At 47.2% G+C, this 20,220-nt stretch overlaps 1 protein-coding gene across 3 annotated transcripts in view; it reads right to left on the minus strand.

Moving 5' to 3' along the window:
• LOC135899650 (methylosome protein WDR77-like) overlaps positions 1 to 20,220 on the minus strand; it is a 225,214-nt gene that overhangs the window by 196,727 nt on the left and 8,267 nt on the right. For all 3 annotated transcript variants that reach the window (XM_065428958.1, XM_065428957.1, XM_065428959.1), the window contains exon 2: positions 13,370 to 13,555. In XM_065428958.1, the coding sequence (XP_065285030.1) occupies positions 13,370 to 13,555 (186 nt within the window). The remainder of the gene's footprint in view (positions 1 to 13,369; positions 13,556 to 20,220) is intronic.

Here is a 20,220-nt window from a genome sequence, read left to right on the forward strand (position 1 = left end):
AAAGCACAAACGCCTGCCGATGTAGTCTCGCTGCGATCTTTCCGTGGTCTCGTAGGCTATTACTCTGATTGTCTTCTCAATTATGCAGAGGTGGCGGAGCCGCTGCGACGGCTTCTTCGTAAAGGACAGAAGTTCGTGTGGGACCAGAGCACTGAGGAGAGTTTTTGCAGGATCAAGGAGACGCTGTCATCATGCGGGGTGGTGGCTATGTTCAACGAGTCTTTGCCTGTACAGGTGACCACTGATGCCTCGGCATATGGACTGGGAGCTGTGCTACAGCAGGTAGTCGACGGAGAAGTACGTACAGTGGCATTCGCTTCGAGGACACTAATTTCAACAGAACGCAAGTGCTTACCGGGGAACGAGAGGCGCTGGCATGTTTATGGGCGTGCGAACATAGGCACGTTTATCTGTGGGGCCACAAGTTTGTCTTACGAACTGATCATCAGGCTTTGGTGACACTGCTGTCCACAAATGGGGTTGGAAGAAGCCCACTGCGTATTGAACGCTGGTGTGCTAGACTTTTGAGATACAACTTCACTGTGCAGTACACAAGGGGGAACACCAATGTCATTGCGGATGCACTTTCTAGGTTACCTTTGACCTCTGCAGAGGACGAACTTGTGGAGGAAGTAGTTCCTGTGGCTTCCAGCATGATCACTAAGAGTGAGTTGCAAGCAGCAACAGCTGAGGATTCATTACTAAATGAGATGGCGCAGCATGTTATGTCCATATTGCCGGAAAAGGGCTGTTTAGCTGGAAAACTAAGGTTGTTTTTTCGTACACAAGAACTGTCGCTTATAGACGGGCTACTGTTTCACACTGAACGGGTTGTTCCCCCAGCAACACTCACACCCAGGCTGGTCATGATGGCACATGAATCGCATCCAGGCATTGTAAGGACCAAACAACGGTTGAGAGAAACGTACTGGTGGCCTGGAATGGACAGTGATGTTGAATCTCTGGTTAGGAATTCTGCTATCTGCAAAGCATCAGATAAGTCTGGAAAAACCATAATGGCCCCATTGGAGCCAGTAAAGTGGCCCGAGAAGCTGTGGGGAAAGCTTGGAATCGACATCGTTGGGCCGATGGAGTGAGCCCCTCCTGAGTGCAGGTTTGCAATCACTATTATTGATTACCACAGCAAGTGGCCCAAGGAGGCATTTGTGTCCACAATCACTGCACAGGCAGTAGTGAAAGTGCTTTTGGAACTTCTTGCGAGAAAGGTACCCGAAAAGCATTGTGACTGACAATGGGCGTCAGTTTATGCCGACATGTTTTGAGCAGTTTTTACTAGATTGGGGAATCCAGCATTGCATTACAACATTGTATTACCCGCAATGCAATGGTCAGATTGAGAGGTTCAACCGCGTTCTCAAGCAATATATTCAGGTTGCGGCATTGGAACGAAGACCACTGAAGGAGGCAATCTGTGACTACCTGGGTGTTTACAGGGCCACCCTACATGCAACTGCAGGAGCTTCACCGGCTTACTTACTGCATGGAAGAAGACCCAGAACAAGATTGGATGTTGTTGGCCTCCCAGAGAGAAAATTTTTCGAGGAGCCGCATGTCGCCATGGAAAAGTTGAAACAGCGCGTTAAGGAGCAGCAACAACGAACAAAAAAGTACATCGATGGAAAACGAGGTGCCAGAGCGTCTACCATTGAGCCACGAGATTTCGTAAAAATAAAGCAAGGCGGACCAAAGACGAAAAAAGTTTTCTTTGCCGATCCAGGTGGAGAGACGAGTGGGCACGAATTCATTTTTGCTGGCAAATGGTACGAAATGGAATGCATCAAAATTAACAGTAATTGGTAAAGCAGGGACAGGACATGCACAAGCATTAGCTGATGCGGTTACAGCGCGACGCAGTGCAGCCTCAGGGTTTTCCTGCGACCTGGATCTTCACACAGGGAAGATGCCGGAGCAAAATACGCCTACTACCGTCGGGAATCAATCTGAAATGGTGCCATCAGACGACATCCAGGGAAGCACCAACCATTCTGACGGTGCACAGCCCACAGTAACGGAGTCTATACTAGAGATTCCAGATCAGCAGGCCAATTTTCAGTCACAGTTAGCTACAACCATAGCACCACCTCACACCAGGCCGGAACGAACAAGAAGAGTGCAGCGCAATATCAAGACTACGAGCTTACCTGACTGTAAGAATGTCATTCGTGTCATGTGCTGTGAAGTGAGTGCGCGAAAGTGGATTGATTTTATTTCCTTTCTTTCTTTTATGAGGGGGGAAAGTGTTGTGCATAGGGAGCGCTGTCAATTATATCACTTGTATATAAGCGATTGCCACGAGAATAAACACGGTGTCTACCAAGCTGACATTTCCAAATTCCCTGAGTTTCCAGGTTTTCCCTGAGCACTTTTGCTAAATTCCCTGAATGAGCCAGAACTTTGTTTTATGTCAAGACAGGCTGACACCATGTTGCCCGATGCTGTCACTCTCTAGTAAGCATGTTGAAACAAAAAAATGACTTAATCCAGTTTGAATAGTAAGGAGTAATATCTATTTTATTTAAAAAGAAAACAGAAGGAAGGTGTTAGTAAAATGCACAGTGAAAAAAATGATAAAACCCATTGCAAATTGGGTCGAACATTTTCAAATACGAATGTAAGGAGATGCATACATAAGTAAAGATTTTTTGAATATGAACTATTTCTATCAACTGATAGCAAGCTCATCGGTATGAGGCCTGAACTTTGTCACAATCAAGATTCTCAGCAGCTGGGAAGTCAATCTCAACTGTCCTGACAATGACATACTCTGAGCCCGTACAAAACATCTGTGTTGGATTTCACTGCTTTAAATAGCTTATTTTGGTTTGAATGAGGGACACCTGTATCTCGGTATCAGCCAACGCTTTGTTTTTTGAGCTCAAGCTCCTTCAAAGAGGTAGCGGCACGCTTCATTTCCCGTTAATTCCTCAGGGCACCGGTCCTTCCTGTTCTCATCCTCCTTCTGCCATACGTTCACCCTATGGATCATTTGAAGCATCCTCTTGGTCAGTTGTACAGTCAACGTCCGATTTTTCGGGCTCCCTAGGGCCGCAAAAACATCCGAAAAATCGGGCAGTCCGAAAAAAATGAATGCATGTCTCTAACTACCTATAAGGGCTAAAATTGGCACAGGCACGTCCGCAAAAGTTCTTAAGGCCTGCCAGTAAACTTATTAGGCATATCAGTGCTCGTACTGTGACAGGAGATGGGGGTGCACGCGCGTATATTTAAGGAATACATACTGTGTGCAATTGCCCCTTCCCACGCTTGTTAAGCTTCACCGCCTAACACTGCTGCAATGAGGCGAAGCTAACTTTTAAAGACTGGCATTACGAAACGCGCTGTGTGTACTGCGCGAGCTTCAAAGCCAATGGCAAAGATTACAAACGTGGTGTTGGTCCCATTGCTGACAGCGGCGAATTCTTTCAATGAAAAAATCGCACCGCACGGTAAGAAGCTTAACAGCGAACGTAGAAGCAGCTAGGCCTAACGTTGCCGTGGTGGTGGCTACGGCTGCCGGCGGATCTGCGTGCGATAGTGCCAGTTCGAGGCGGCGAGATAATCAAAATGGCGTCGGGGCAATATACAGGCAGGGCAATATACATTTACTATATGGAGTACGTGGTGGTGCCGAAAAGCCGTGCAAATTATCGGGCATGTCCAAAAGAGCGTCTGGAAAATCCGTCGTTAACTACTCTGGCAATACATCGTGCCGATGGCACGGCGTCAATGACGATTCATTGCGATTCCTCTGTTACTGGAGCCAGCATTAACACAAGTTTCGTTCCCTTTCAATAAAGTTACAGCTAATTTTCCCTGACAGAAGCACAAATTCCCTGAGTTTTCCCTGAGTTTTTCCAGACTGTTCAATTTCCCTGAGAATTCCCAGTTTTCCCGGTTGGTAGACACCCTGATCAGGGTGTCTACCAAGCTGAAATTTCCAAATTCCCTGAGTTTTCCAGGTTTTCCCTGAGCGCCTTTGCAAAATTCCCTGAGTGATGTTTTATGTCAAGATGGGCTGAAACCATATCGCCCGATGCTCTCACCCTCTAGTAAGTATACAAAAGAATTACAAGAGAAACGACTTAGTTCAATTTGAATACTAAAGAGTAGAGTTTGTTATTCAAAAAGAGTATAAAGGGAGGGTTTAGTAAAATGCAGAGCAAATAATATGTTTTCGAAAAAAATTGCAAATCGAGTCGGACATTCTCAAATATAAATAAAAAGGAGATGCATACAGAAGCAAATATTTTCGAATATGAGCCACTTCTATAAACTGATAGCAAGGTCAGTGGTATGAGGCCCGAACGCTGTCACAATTGAGATTCTCTCTCAACAGCTCGTAAGTCAACCTCAACTGTCCTGACATACTCTCAGCCCACGCACGACGCCTCAGTGTTTTGTTTCACTATTTTAAAGAGTTTATTTTGGTTTGGATGAGAGACACCTGCATCTCGGCATTTTTTATTTTATTTACGAATACTGTTGGCCTGTCGGCCGTTACAGGGTGGGTCAAAGCAGCACTTGGACAATCAGTACAATACATGGTATTACAATTATACATACAGCAAAAAAAACAAAAAAAGACAAAGTTAGTAGCAGTATTTCGGCAATTAGCACAGTACATGAAGGCAGTACATGAATAGTGTTTTAATAGGAGAACATAAGTGAACAAAGAAGATACGTAAGCGAAATATAATACATATACTCCGATAAATATGACTATAAACGCAGTGTTAATAAACGAGGTCATACACTCTCCCCTCCCAGCCAACCCTTCCTTTTTTGAGCTCAAGCTCCTTCAAAATGGCGGCAGCACGCTTTCTTTCCCGTTCATTCCTCAATGCGTAGGCCATTTCTGTTCTTGTCCTCCTTCCGCCACTCGTTCGCCCCACAGACCACTTGAAGCATCTTCTTGGTCAGTTGCACAGTCCACGTCTGATTTTTCGAACCCCCTGGGGCCGCGAAAACGTCAGAAAAATTGGCCATTTGGAAAAAATTAATGCATGTCATTTAGTGCCCTTAAGGGCTCAAACCACCACAGGTACATTCGAAAACGCTCTGAAGGCCTGCCGGTGCACGTATTAGGCATATCGGTCCTCGTAGTGTGACATGAAATACCGGGTGCATGCGTGTGTAATTAGGGAATACATACTGTGTCCCATGGCAATAGCCCCTTCCCACGTTTGTTATGCTTCACTGCAATACTTTTGCGTATGCTTCACCAAGGAACATTTATGTACGGAGGCGAAGCTGACTTTCGGAAACTGGCATTATGCAATACATCGTGCTTTCCAAACTTCTAAGCCAGCCGCGAGGACCACAAAGGCGGAGTCAGTGCTATTGCTGACAGCAGCGAATTCTTTCAATAAAAAACACGACAAACCAACGCCAAGAAGGTTCATAGCGAACGTCGAAGCAGCTAGGCCTAGCATTGCCGACGTGGTGGCTACGGCGGTCAGCGGATCTGCGTGCGAGAGCGCCGGTTCCAGGCGGCAAGGTAATCAAAATGGCAGCGGTGGTGGCTTTGATTAATGCCGTTTCGGACCTGTGGTCATGGCAAAACCTCCGGAAAATCGGACGGCAAAGAGTTCTTACGTCCGAAATTTAAGGCGTTCTGATACATTGTTTTTATGGGGTACGTGGTGGTGCCACGAATCGGGAATCCGGAAAGTTGGTTGTGGACTGTACACTGGAAACTCCTCCAGCCAATGACAGGGCATCAAAGACAATTCATTACGATTCTTGCTGTTACTCGAGCCAGCATTACCTCGACTTTCGACCCTTTCAATAAAATTACAGCTAATTTTCCTTGATAGAAGCACAACTTCCCTGAGGTCTCCCTGAGTTTTTCCAGACTACTCAAAATCCCTGAGGATTCCCGGTTGGTAGACACCCTGCATGTATATAAAAGCACACATTCTGGCACACTGCAAGGCATGCAAAAGGGCTGAACTAATGGAAACAAGCTTGCTGGGGGCTTCTAAATGCAAGGAAAAAGGCATCAGGTCACGCGGCACATGCGTTTGAAACAAAGCTGGTTTCAGTGGTGCACCCAACTCTAACTTCTATGCATGTGCAGATGGTCCGGGTAGCTTACAAAAGCACTGCCACTTCTTCGAGCAGTCAGGCTTCACCACCCCACCGTTCCACGCGACCTAACAGTGTTGGTGACAACCTTTCTCGAGGAAGTCACTCCACGAACGAACTCTTCTTTTTAATCTTTACTTAAGCGCTCCGTCGTAAATATTTAATTTTTGCTCTATACTCTCTACAAGTTTTACGCCTTCTCTTTTATTACCACCCTTTCTCCATGGCTGACCACTATTCAGGTGCAAGCAGACTGTTACTGCAGTCAGCAGCAATTTCCTTCCCTTTCTACCAATGTGTTTAAAAGCATAAAGCTACATTTACCATTTCAAGCCTATAACATTCATTTAGCAGACCCGTGCTTTGCAGAATGTTAAAAAAAGAAAAAAAGGTAAACACTAGGTAGAAGAAGAAACAAAACTAGTTGACAATGAACATCACTGAATGTTCTGTCCATTTCAGCCTTCGCCTGTCTTTATTATTATAAGTGCTGTGTTCTGCCGAGGTACTGAGCACTGCAGTCTACAGGCCATCTACCAAGATGGTTTTCAAAGCAGTGGCCTGCACTCACATGACAGCCACATCAAAAGCAACAATGACGAACCACTATCACGCCTATAGCCACCATCAGCAGCTATGAGCATTTTACATAAAAAAAGGTTCAACCAAGCAATTGTAGAAAGTATCAGCGGGGAGAAGGCCGCCACGCATTAACGATTGTGTCTGCTAAGGATTACATCCCCATGCGCCACGAAAAGAGCTTAAATTTCAAACCAAACGTTCACCCTTCTCCTTGGAAGCAGCACTGTGCTCCCAGCCAAAGAGTCGACGTACATCGCGCAAGTGTGTCTAAATACATGGCAGTGCTGTGATGTTGGTCAGTGACATGTGACTTACAGAATTATTCAAGGGAACATCAATTACTTGTTTATTCTGTTGCTTCAATAGACGAACTAAAGTTTAGAGAAAAAATAAAACATACAAATGGAATGTCTGTGTATCCTTTCTTTGCTTTGAGCAAAACGAGAACAAAGTGAAAGCGAGAGGCAACGCTTCGACAAGTGGACTTGTCTTCTTCAAGGCAAGTCACTTATGGAAACGTTGGCTCATCGTTTTGAATTTCCATTTCCTGCCTTGCCACTGTTTTCCCTTGCTTTACTTTGTACCATAGCAAGAGAGAGGTGCTTCAATTTTGTCTGCTTGTTCACATGTTGTGCATTCGCGCACGCATAGAGCGAAAGTATGTCATTTTCTACCCTGTTCTACTGCACTACCGCTTGCGTCTGCCTCTATGTTCGTGTAGCACTGACTTATACGCCAATCAGGTGTTCTCGTGCATGAACTGTAAGATCATGCACTGTGCGAAACGAGACAAATGCAACAGCTAATGTGAGAGACCGTTAGTTGAAGTGTGCCGTGCAGCCAGGCACGTACCCAGAGGGGACGCCCCCGCTTCACTTCCCGCCACCACTCCTCACACACATTTCTAAAGCGCCGACAAATCAATCTATTCCGCAGTCAACATTTTGCTGCCTTTTACAGCGAACGCTGTATATGAATAACCTACCGTAGTTTTTTGGGCGTCCGTCAACATAAAAAATCATCATGTAGGCGATCCTAGTGATAGTACAAAAAGGGTCCAAGCTCAACGGCACATGCCCCTGTGGGCTCAGGAACCTGTAACGTGCCCTTCGAAAACTTCGGGATGGGCCCACGTACGGGGAGTGTTTACTGCCTGCTTCACTTCCACCGCGAGTCGGCCTGGCATTGCACTATTGTTTGGATTGGCCCAGGTATGGGGAGTGCTTAACGCCTGCTTCATCTTTGCTGGGGGTCGGCCCGGCATCGCACTACCTTCGGGCCGACCCACAGCGTAGGTGAAGCATCCTGCTTTTCGTTTGAGAGCTCTGACTGTCATCAGCTCTCGCTGCCATTCCATCTTCCCAGAGAGGAATGGTTGCCAATATTTTTACTCTTTTTGGATGGCGGTAGTTATCGACATATTCTCGGCATAACAATGTTCTGGGTGTGTCTTGGGTGTGAAGGCCAGTTTTCTCATCAATTTGGCGACGGATCAATTAACCTGAGATGAGTTCAGTTGTCACCATCTATTCAATCATCACGTGCATCGCTGTTGCTTCATTAGTCCAGCCTTCTTTGCTTAGACTCATCCCGGGACCAGGAAAGGGATTTGGTTCGTAGTCAGCTGGTCTGTATACTCGCGAAACGAGTTTCAGCTTGAGAAAACGCCAGTTGCGTTTAACTTTTCCTTTTGCTTCATTATAACCTCGAGTGACGGCCCGTCGCGACGCTGGCAGATCCTGGGAACCATACACCCGCGATATGGGTTAGATAAGGAGGAAAACAAAATCATGCGAAACAGCATCCGTCATCAGACCCTGCAATAACCGTCAAACCCATAACAGGGTGTCTACCAAGCTGACATTTCCAAATTCCCTGAGTTTTTCAGGTTTTCTCGGAGTGCGTTTGCAAAATTCCCTGAGTGATGCAGAACTGTGCTTTATGTCAAGATGGGCTGAAACCTTATCGCCAGATGCTGTCACTCTCTAGTAAGCATATCAAGTCGAACATTCCCTAATATAAATAAAAAGGAGATGCATACAAAAGCAAATATTTTCGAATATGAGCTCTTTCTATCAACTGATAGCAAGCTTAGTGGTATGAGGCCCGAACTTTGTCACAATTGAGATTCTCTCTCAACAGCTCGTAAGTCAACCTCAACTGTCCTGACATACTTCCATCCCGCGCAAGTCGCTTCAGTGTTGCGTTTCAGTGCTTTAAAGAGTTTATTTTGCTTTGCATGAGGGACATCTGCATCTCGGCATCAGCCAACACTTTTTTGAGCTCAAGCTCCTTCAAAACAGTGGCAGCATGCTTCCTTTCCCATTCATTCCTCAGGGCGTAGGTCCTTTCTCTTCTTGTCTTCCTTCCACCACTTGTTTGCCCCACGGGCCATTTGAAGCATCTTCTTGGTCAGTTGCACAGTTTACGTACCGATTTTTCGAAATCCCTAGGGGCCGCGAAAATGTACAAAAAATTGGCCAGTGGGAAAAAAAAATTCATGTCGTTCAGTGCCCTTAAGGGCTCAAACTGCCACAGGCACATTGAAAAATGCTCTGAAGGCCTGTCAGTAAACGTATTAGGCACATTGGTGCTCGTACTGTGACAGGAAATACCGGGTGCATGCGTGTATAATTAAGGAATTAAAATCAAATCAATTAAGGAATCAAGCTTAGTAAACTAAACCTTGATACTAATCTGATGAAGTGGATTGAGTGTTTTTTGCAGGGCTGTACCCAGTACGTTTCAATTAATGACTGTGACTCACCTGCATGCCCCGTAACATCCGGAGTTCCCCAAGGCTCCGTACTAGGTCCTCTGCTTTTTCTAATTTATATTAACGACCTTCCTGATTCCATTAACTCACAAATTGGACTCTATGCTGATGATTGCGTAATATATAGACAAATATCTAAACCTTCTACTTCAGATCAGATTCTTCAATCTGATCTGGATAACATCTCCACTTGGTGTCACACCTGGTCTACGAAACTAAATATAGGTAAGTGCAAAGCAATGACAATAACGTGCACGCCTAACCAGTCTTCATGCACCTACTTCCTTAATCAGTCTTCTTTAACTTCAGTCTCTGATAAGTATCTTGGCGTATATATTACTGCCAACCTATCATGGAAAAAGCATGTTGAACATATCACTAATAATGCTAACTGCACACTTGGTTTCCTTCGCCGTAATTTTTCCCTGGCTCCTGTGTCCCTAAAACTACTTCTATATAATACTCTTGTGCGCCCGAAACTAGAATATGCTTCTTCCGTTTGGGATCCTCACACCAAATCACTCATACAAGCCCTCGAATTCATCCAAAATCGTTCTGTTCATTTTATACTCTCTAACTATTCTTGCTCAGCCAGTGTAACGCTAATGAAGAAAACATTAGATCTTCCTGACCTTTTCTTACGCCGTCGTATTTCTCGATTATGCCTCTTTCACAAAATATATTTCACCTCTGACGCTCTTAAGCAGTCACTCTTTACTACTCCTACTTACTTTTCATCCCGCATGGACCACCGGTTCAAAGTTGGCGTGCCAAGCTGCAGGACTAATCTTTATTTTGATTCGTTTGTTCAGAAGACAAGCGTGGACTGGAACCACCTTCCTGCCTCCGTTGTATCCATCGCAGTACCCCCAAGTCTTCAAGTCTGCTGTATACGATCACCTTCATTAACCTTCCCACTAAAAATGTATTCGTGTATAGCCATTTGCATTTTTGTATACCCACTCCTCTCTGTAACGCCGAACGGCCCCGAGAGTAAATAAATGAAATTAAATGAATGTATACTGTGTTCCGTGGCATAGCCCCTTCCCACGCTTGTTATGCTTCACTGCAATACTTTTGCGTACGCTTCACCAAGTAACATTTCTGTAAAGAGGCGAAGCTGACTTTCGGGAACCGGCATTATGCAACGCTATGTGCTTTCCAAGCTTCTAAGCCAATCTCGAGGACCACAAAGGCGGAGAGTGCCATTGCTGACAGCGGCGAATTCTTTCAATAAAAAACACGGCATCCAACGGCAAGAAGCTTCATAGTGAATGTTGAAGCAGCTAGGCCTAGCGTTGCCACAGTGGTGGCTACGGCTGCCAGTGGATCTGCGTGCGAGAGTGCCGGTTCGAGGTGGCGAAGTAATCAAAATGGCAGCGGTGGTGGCTTTGAGTAATGCCGTTTCGGACTTGCAGTCATGGCAGAACGTCTGGAAAATCGGACGGCGAAGAGTTCTTGTGTCCGAAATTTCAGACATTCTGATACACTAACGCTATGGGGTACGTTGTGGTGCCGCGAAGCTGTCCAAATTATTGGGAATCCATAAAGTTGGTCGTTGACTGCACACTGGCAACTCCTCCAGCCGAGGACAGGGCGTCAAACACGATTCATTACGATTCCTGTCTGCTACTCGAGCAAGCATTACCGCGACTTTCGATCCTTTCAATAAAATTACAGCTAATTTTCCCTGATAGAGGCACAAGTTCCCTGAGAATTTCCAGTTTTCCCGGTTGGTAGACACCCTACAATAAGCAATATGACTGTCACCCATTACCTCGTGGGGCTTTTCCCAACTGTACAGCAGCAATTTTCGTGCTAAAGTGGCAACTAGAAGCAAGAGTCGCAAGGAGTTGAGAAATTAAGTGATCTACTAAAGGAAAGAGCCAAGGCAACAGCCAAACAGGAAGGCAAAGCAAAAATTATTAAATTTAACCGTTGTTTGTGAAAGTATTTATAGATCAACATCGTCTTATTTAAAAAGTAAGTATATAGAGAAAACACGGCCGGAAGTGGAGAATGATTCCTTGTGTCTTGAATGACGCTTCTACAGTTATCAGATGAGCCGCCTGACATAGCCACTTCTCTGCTGTGCTTATGTGGATGTTTTTCTAACCTTCCATGGTGGGTGCAGTACGTCTAGGAATGCATCATCCTGCGCTCTACGCGGTTGTATGGGACTGGTGACCACGCATCATTACGCAACTTTGCAAATAACAACACGAGTTGGTTCTGACACTTCGTAGAGCAGTAAATGAGGGATCCAAAAGAACTGCAATTGTTCCGCAAATATACATTTCTCTATAATTCTTCCAGAGCTAGTTCAAAAAACGCTACTAGAAATCTTTATTTCGCATTTTCGCTCGTTAATTGTTCTTGGCAGTGTTCTTCCTGCGCTTCTGTCATGCGCGAGTCCATTTGATGTGGTCCCATGTTTGCCAAGTAAAGGAGAGGTGTATCTCACAGGCATACCTGTGAGGTACACTTTATTTCAATTCTCTTTTGTGGGTTCACGCGTCTTTATGGCGAATGGTGGGCATTATTCACATTTGTATAGTAAAGGTAGCCTCCCCATCCCTCAATTGCATGGAAAAGTTACCTTGAGTTGCCCCCCCCCCCCCTGAAAAACAAAAATCCTGGGTATGTGCCTGCCCAGCAAAAAAATATATATATATATATATATAAATATATAGAAAAAAAAAGAAGAAGGCTTGACGTATGCATCACACAATCCTCGAGCACCGGTATGGGACAGCACATAAGAAGGAATTTCGCCTGCAGAGGCTAGACGGGGGCAAGTGGAAAGATTGTCAGTGTTGGCGGTGATGCTTGCCTCCAGAAATCATGGGTTCGGGGCACTGAAATATTTATATCTCGGCTATTAATGAACCAATTTGAAAAATTATAGTGGTGGAATGCTCCCTAGGAGGCACGTAACAACTTCCAGCATATAACCAAAATTTTCTATGTGGCCTGGTGAGGGACCCTTTAAAGAACTATTAATCTCACTTTAAAAACTATTATTATTACTTGCAACAATATTTCAACGATATGTTGCCAATTTAGAAGCACTATATTTTGATTGTATTGTGAAAGCAATTATATGGACACTCCAGGTGCATTTCCGCCTGCGTTGATGGTGTCACCGTGATCTTCCGTATAAAGTCATGACTGCATGCCCTGTGCTTCGGGTGCGGAAGAAAGCATGTGAGGGTGAACTGAGGATGGTGGCTCGATCTTGTGCGCACAAGGGAGGAAGGCTGGAAGGAAGCATGCCTTCTTTTGGGGGGGGGGAGGGGGGAGAGAGTTCGACTGCAGCAGCGGCTGCTTTTGACGCATCTGCACGGGCACCATCTTAAAAGCGATGTATGATGAGTACAGGATCCAGGCACGCCGAGGGCTGATAGCTTTGTGTCCAGTGTATTCTCATCACTTAGTTAACATTGAAGTGAGAAGTAGCACAAAGGCCAATTCGCTGGCCGCTGCTGCGATAAAATAACTGTACAGCACCGCAGAACAAGGGCAGACGAAAAGAACAGACAGAACGAGTGCTGCCGCTGCCACTCTTCCTCCTGCCAACATTTTGACAGCGAGTGTCTACAGTCATCGAGTGTGATGTGTTTATCTCTAGCATGTGTGTGCCTGACACCATGGTTGTTAATTTAGTTCGGAAGCAAACAATCCCAAATTTATATGTGCAATAAAACTACTATGTTTACTTTGCATAACTGCCTAATAATTTGTTATTGCAATTGAGCCTTTGCCTTTCGGGCAAAACTGCAAACTTTTTTGTAGTTTACTTTCAGAAAGCGTACTACTGTGTTTTACTTAAGTACTTTTTTCTGCATGTTATAGGTACTTACTTGTGAATAAATATTCCACCTAATTTCAAAAACAACTGACCTGAGTCAAGGCCAAGCATGAAGCGACCTGGGTTCAAAGGCACATTGTCGGCCACAGTTGAGTCAGTGTTTACTGAGGCCACGCACTCCTCCAGGCTTGGAATGTCCTCCACCTTCTTGTAGAGGCGCACTGAACCTTCCCACTTGGTGCCAAACAAGTTGTTGCACGCCAGCACCAAGGACCCATCTGCACGCACACCATGTATGGCTCATTTCTAACATTCTCCGGTGTGTCAACCAACACAGTCAGCACAACAGGACAACAGAAGTGGACAAGTTCACTGCAAACTATTTACATAACTACCAACCTGCCTACTGTAACCCACCATAGATGAGTGTTGCCTGCAGGTAACATACCAGAAAAAAAAATGACATTTTTCTGCAAGACCCTGGGGAAGAGGCTAAGAAGGCTGCTCTTTGAAAATGGTGGAGGGAGTGCACCAAGAATCTAGTAGGGAAACAATAGGCATAATGTCCAGAGACAAAAATAGGGCAGTATAAATTAAGAGCAAACTGATGTAGCTGATATCCCAGTTGAGCAAAAAGTCGCTTTGGGCAGGTAACCGCTGGTCTATCAGTGTTGGAAAATGAAGCGAAATGCAGCCGAGCATGGCAAAGGACTAGGTGGTAAGATGAGATTAAGAAAGTTGCATGCATAGCATGGAGTTAGTTACCTGACATGAGACTCGATAAGTGAACAAATAATATTAATAATAATAATAATAATAATAATAATAATAATAATAATAATAATAATAATAATAAATGTTTGTTATAGTGCCCAGGAACAGCTATGAAGCCTTTGTACTGCTGCCCTTAAAATGATACACAAGATACAATGTCGAGAAAAGACGATGTGGTAAAGTGAGGAAGCCCAGGAGAAAAAGCTAAACAGCAAAGCTGACTAGCTCCTGTCCATACATATATATTTTTTAAAAGCACACAAATTGGCATACAGCATGGCACATCACTTACATAACAAAGTGAAAACAAACATGACTAATAGACAGTAATTGCAATAAGGAGAAGATAAAAAAATAATTACGTACTCATACTGATGTCAAAGAAAAAGGAAATGTAGGTATTTTTGATAGTCATTCTATCCATGTACCTTGTAAAAACTTTAACACCTGAAACTTTCATTTTATAGTTTGCATTCGTAGACTGTATTGCAAAATGGAATACGCCATTGATAAATTTTGCCTGTATTAAATTTTCTAAAGCATTCATTTGTTTTTCTGATGCAATTCGTTATGGGCTTCAATGCCACTACGCTGCAGTTATCTCCTGGACTGGACACTCAGGATGAGGGCTAAGTTGTGAAGTGAAATGGGTAGCTACAAAAGATGGCCACAGGCTCAAGAAACGTGTGCGCAAGTGTTAATTTAATATCCTGACCCACAGCACGCACACAGGAAAGCCGAAAGGAAAAGATGCTGCATGCGCAGTGCAGTCCGCTATTGAAGGGAACACGCCAACGTATAGCTCTGCTAGCTGCAAGTGCTGGTGAAGCTGTGTCAATGTACTGCCCATGTGGGTAGAAAGGTGCCAGCAACTGAAAGTCTCTTGTGCTGCAAGTCAACAGTCACTTTAGCCTGCGCTAAAGTGGATGAAGGCAAAAGCCTGTGCTCTCACGAGACACTCAATAAATTACTTGACGCTCTCATTGAAATGCATTGTTACTTCCTATTTGTTTTCTCCCACTAAAGGTTGCTGGTTTGAGCGCCTTATTAACTATCTTCACTTTGTCCTAATTAACAACAATGGTTGTAGGCTCGAGTGACTTCATTAACTTTGCCCTAATTAGCACCGAATGTGGTGAGTTCGGGCACCTGAATTAACTCTACCTTCACTAACTTTGCCTTAACTAAAACCGAGGCTGTCGTTCGAATGCCTTAATTCAATTTGCTGTAATTAACACCACTCCTTTATTACCTATATCATAATTACCTCCACCCTAACTAATACTGAAGGGTGTAGCGAAGAGAGACGCTAGTGGGTTCAGCGCTACTGGCTCTAAACGGTAGTGGGTCGAGCGCTCCTGCTCAGCAACGGCTCTCGTGCTTGGAAGCTGTGACTGCTCTGCCCGTCGACGTTGCGCTGCTCCGAGCTCTGCCTAATAAACACCTTTAGAATTGGTGGAGGTGCGGGATACCCCCAGACGATCATCCTGGAACTCCGGTCTCGTACCCTACCATCTACCATGCCCCAAGACGCCTCCCAGCAAACGCCTCCTCCTGCACCCACTGCGTGTCCCAGGGTGCCTCGTCATCGCGACCCTCCTATCTACACTGGAGCGGACGACACTGACGTGGACGAATGGCTCACGGCATACGACAGGGTAGGCGACCATAACAAGTGGGACGAAGCGGCCAAACTGAGCCATGTTCTGTTCTACCTCGCTGGAGTTGCCAGCCTGTGGTATAACAACCATCAAGCAGAATTCCAGACATGGTCGGAATTTAAGACTTCCCTCGCCGATGTATTTGGTCACCCTGCTGTTCACAAGCTGCGTGCCGAGCAACGTTTGCGAGAACGAGCTCAACAGCCAGGCGAAACGTTCACCAGCTATATCAAAGATGTCCTGGACCTATGCAGGAAAGTCGATTCGACCATGGCGGAGTCTGATCGAATCCGAAACATCCTGAAGGGCATAGAAGACGACGCCTTTAACATGGTGCTGGCCAAAAGTCCACGCTCTGTGGCTGAAATTGTCACACTGTGTCAGAGCTATGAAGAACTCCGCAGGCAGCGGTCACTGACCCGTCGATCTCTACCGCGTGACAAACACCTTGCTGGTTTGGCTGCCATGTCCAACCAGGCAGCGTTGCTCGCAGAAATGAAGGCGTTCGTCCGCGAGAAAGTTGCCTGGCAACTCTCGTTGATGGATTTTGCACAGCCGCAGTCGGTACACGCGCCTACGCCAAGTTTTGCGCCTCCGCTTCGCCGTGTCATAGCGCAAGAACTGCACGAGGTCTTGCCTGAGCACCACCAGCGTGTTCCTGCGGCTGCGCCTCACAGCTACGCCGAAGTCATGGCCAGGCCCCTACAGATCCCGACAGCTGTGCCACTCAGCTACGCGGAAGTCGTCACCCAGCCTCAACAACTCCCTCAGCGGGGACCTCTCACATACACCGAAGTCCTCGCTATGCCCCGACAACAGCCTGCTGTGCAATCAATTCACCCGCGGCCACGTCCAACGCGTCCTTCCACATGGATGGGACCTGCCGCAACGACTCGGTGGCGTACAGCGGACAATCGACCGATATGTTTTGCGTGCGGCTACACAGGCCACGTCGCAAGCTACTGTAGTCGCGTGCAGTCGCCTAGCGCTACACCATATGGGCCAAGTTCTATGGTGGGTTCTCCGCGTCCTTATTACGACGACGAACCTCTGGCTGCATCACCACCATTCCGCCGGTCCGCCAACCTCCGCCGCTCAACTTCTCCACGCCGACGCTCTCCATCACTGATGCGGCCTCGGCCCGAAACTCGGGATGAGGAAAACTAATCGTCGCAGTCCATGAGGCAAGGACTACGACCCCATCGAAAGGCGGAAGTCCTCAACGTAGCCCGACCAATGTGATAGACGTGTTAGTTGACGGTGTGCGCACATATGCCCTCGTGGATACCGGAGCCGCTGTATCAGTTATGGACGCAAAGCTTTGTCGCTTCCTTCGAAAGGTTACGACGCCCATTGCTGGACTCGCCCTCCGAACAGCAGGCGCACAGCGTATTCACCCGAATGCGGCATGCACCGCTCGTGTTCTCATCGAGAACGTTGTCTACGCCGTCGAATTTATTGTGATTTCCTCGTGCTCCCACGAAGTTTTATTCTGGGGTGGGACTTTCTCGCCCGCCACGATGCCGCCATTCATTGCGCACGGGCCGAACTAGAACTGTCGCCGATCGCAGATATGACGCTTGCCGATAATGCTTCTTTTGCGAACAAACTACTCGTCAGGCACGACACAAACGTTCCTGCCAACTCGTCAATGATTGTGTCAATGCAGTGCAGCAGCCTCTCTGACGTCATCGCACTACTTTCTCCGTCGGGCCACTTTTATACTCGAAAGGGTCTGCTGCTGCCTTTTGCAACTGTGAATGTCAAACAGGGCTCCACAGCTATTTTTGTCTGTAACCCCTTCCCATACCCTGTGATGCTGCTTCAAGGCGAATGTCTTGGCCACGTGGAAGTGATCGACGCTGTCCAAATTACGGATGTTCCCGAAGACACGTCCTGCGCCAGTTACAACACGCTCGGTTCTCTCTCTACGTCGGACCCTTTGCCCAAAGGTGTGTTCGATTCATCTATTGCCGATGGCCTCACCCCACCTCAGCCTTCACAGCTTCTGCGCATCTTAGAAGAATTTCGTTCTTCTTTTGATGTCGGGCAACCTTCCCTTGGCCGGGCGTCTGCTGTCACGCATCATATTGACACTGGCTCCCAACCGCCATTGCGGCAACGACCATATCGCGTCTCTGCCACAGAACGTCGTGTGATTAATGAGCAAGTGGACGATATGCTTCGCCGCGAAGTGATCCGACCCTCGAACAGTCCATGGGCATCCCCTGTCGTCCTTGTTACGAAAAAAGACGGCTCGGTACAGTTCTGTGTGGACTAACGATGCCTGAACAAGATCACTCACAAAGATGTATACCCGCTGCCGCGAATCGATGACGCCATCGATAGCCTACACGGAGCAGAATTCTTTTCATCTCTAGATTTACGCTCCGGCTATTGGCAAGTACCCATGGCTGATGTCAATAGGCCGAAGACAGCCTTTGTCACACCCGACGGCTTATACGAATTTAACGTCATGTCATTTGGATTTTGTAATGCGCCAGCAACCTTTGAACGCATGATGGACACAGTTCTCCGCGGTTTGAAGTGGCACACGTGCTTATGTTATCTCGACGACGTTGTTGTTTTTGCCTCTGACTTCACCACGCACCTTCAACGCCTACGGCGTGTTTTGACGTGCTTAGCAAACGCTGGCCTCCAACTGAACCTAAAGAAGTGCCGATTTGCAGCGCGGCAGCTCACGATACTGGGTTACGTCGTCTCGAAGGATGGAATCCTCCCCGATCCAGACAAACTTCGTGCCGTAGCTGAATTTCCTAAACCGGCGTCCGTCAAAGAACTGCGCAGTTTTGTAGGTTTGTGTTCCTACTTAAGGCGCTTCATTCGCAATTTCGCCGCCGTCGTATCGCCCCATACGAAGCTCCTTGGCAGCAACGGACCTCTCCATTCGTGGTCGTCCGAGTGCGACGAGGCGTTCACTAAGCTCCATCGTTTGCTGACGTCTCCTCCCATTTTGCGCCACTACGACCCAACGGCACCTATTGAGGTACACACAGATGCCAGCGGTGATGGCCTCGGCGCTGTCCTAGCGCAGCGCAAAGAAGGGTTTCCTGAATATGTTGTGGCATATGCAAGCCGTATGCTTACTAAAGCCGAGACCAATTACACCGTCACGGAAAAAGAATGCCTGGCGATCATCTGGGCACTTACCAAGTTCCGGCCCTATTTGTATGGTCTACAATTTGATGTCGTCACGGACCACCATGCACTATGCTGGCTGTTGTCATTGAAGGATCCCTCAGGCCGTCTCGCCCGCTGGGCGCTTCGCTGACAGGATCACGATATCCACGTACTGTACCGGAACGGACGCCAGCACGCTGATGCTGACGCCCTCTCACGTTCTCCCTTGCCAGTCGACAATCCCTGCTGCGCAATATCCCAGCTTGACGTTTCTTCCGTCGACATTGGAACCATCGCTTCTGAGCAGCGCAAGGACCCCTGGATTGCCTCCATCATAGACTGCCTTGCTGATCCGTCATCGCAGCCAACCACTCGTGCATTGCGCCGTCAAGCTCGTCATTTCGCCATTCGAGACGACCTGCTTCACCGACGCAATTACACCTCTGACGGCCGCCAGTGGTTATTAGTTGCACCTCGAAGCCTGCGTTCTGAAATCTGCGCATCGTTCCACTCTGATCCACAGTGTGCTCACTCGGGACTTTTCAAAACCTACCAGCGCCTCCGACGACGCTACTACTGGCGCTACATTCAAAAGTTCGTTCGCTCATGCCCCGACTGCCAGCGCCGAAAATCTTTACACCACCACTCGCCAGCTGGTCTGCAGGCTCTACCCTGCCCTATCCGGCCGTTCGGGTGCGTTGGCATCGATTTGTATGGGCCACTTCCCCTGACGTCGTCTGGTAACCGCTGGGCCATTGTGGCAGTAGATCACCTTACACGATACGCCGAAACCACCGCTCTCCCAGCAGCTAGAGCGCGCGATGTTGCATCATTCCTGCTACGCCGATTCATCCTGCGGCATGGTCCGCCTCAAGAACTGCTCAGCGATCGCGGATGCGTCGGAAGTCGTTGAAGCGATTCTCAAAGAGTGCCACGTTGTTCATCGTAGGACTACGGCGTACCACCCTCAAACGAATGGCCTCACAGAACGCTTCAACCGTACGCTTGGCGACATGCTTTCAATCCGAGTGCGTGCCTATTTCTGCCACGGTCAGACATGCAGAAGAGTGCCGCGACCTCGCACGGGCCTTTACTTCCGCTGATCAAGAGCGCCAGAAGAGCACTCGCGGTGACGCCACTGCCACGGTCACCTTCGATCCGGGAGCGCTCGTGTGGCTCTCAGTTCCTCTAACTGCCCCTGGCCTCTCATCAAAACTGGTCCCTAAGTATGAAGGCCCTTATTGTGTTCTCGAACGTGCATCTCCTGTGAACTATCGAACCAGTTGAGCCATCTTCAGACATGCGCCGCCGTGGACGAGACATTGTCCATGTCAACCGTTTGAAGCCTTACTACGACCCGCTCATTG

Source organism: Dermacentor albipictus, unplaced genomic scaffold (genome assembly GCF_038994185.2).
Source record: "Dermacentor albipictus isolate Rhodes 1998 colony unplaced genomic scaffold, USDA_Dalb.pri_finalv2 scaffold_16, whole genome shotgun sequence".
NCBI lineage: Eukaryota > Metazoa > Arthropoda > Arachnida > Ixodida > Ixodidae > Dermacentor > Dermacentor albipictus.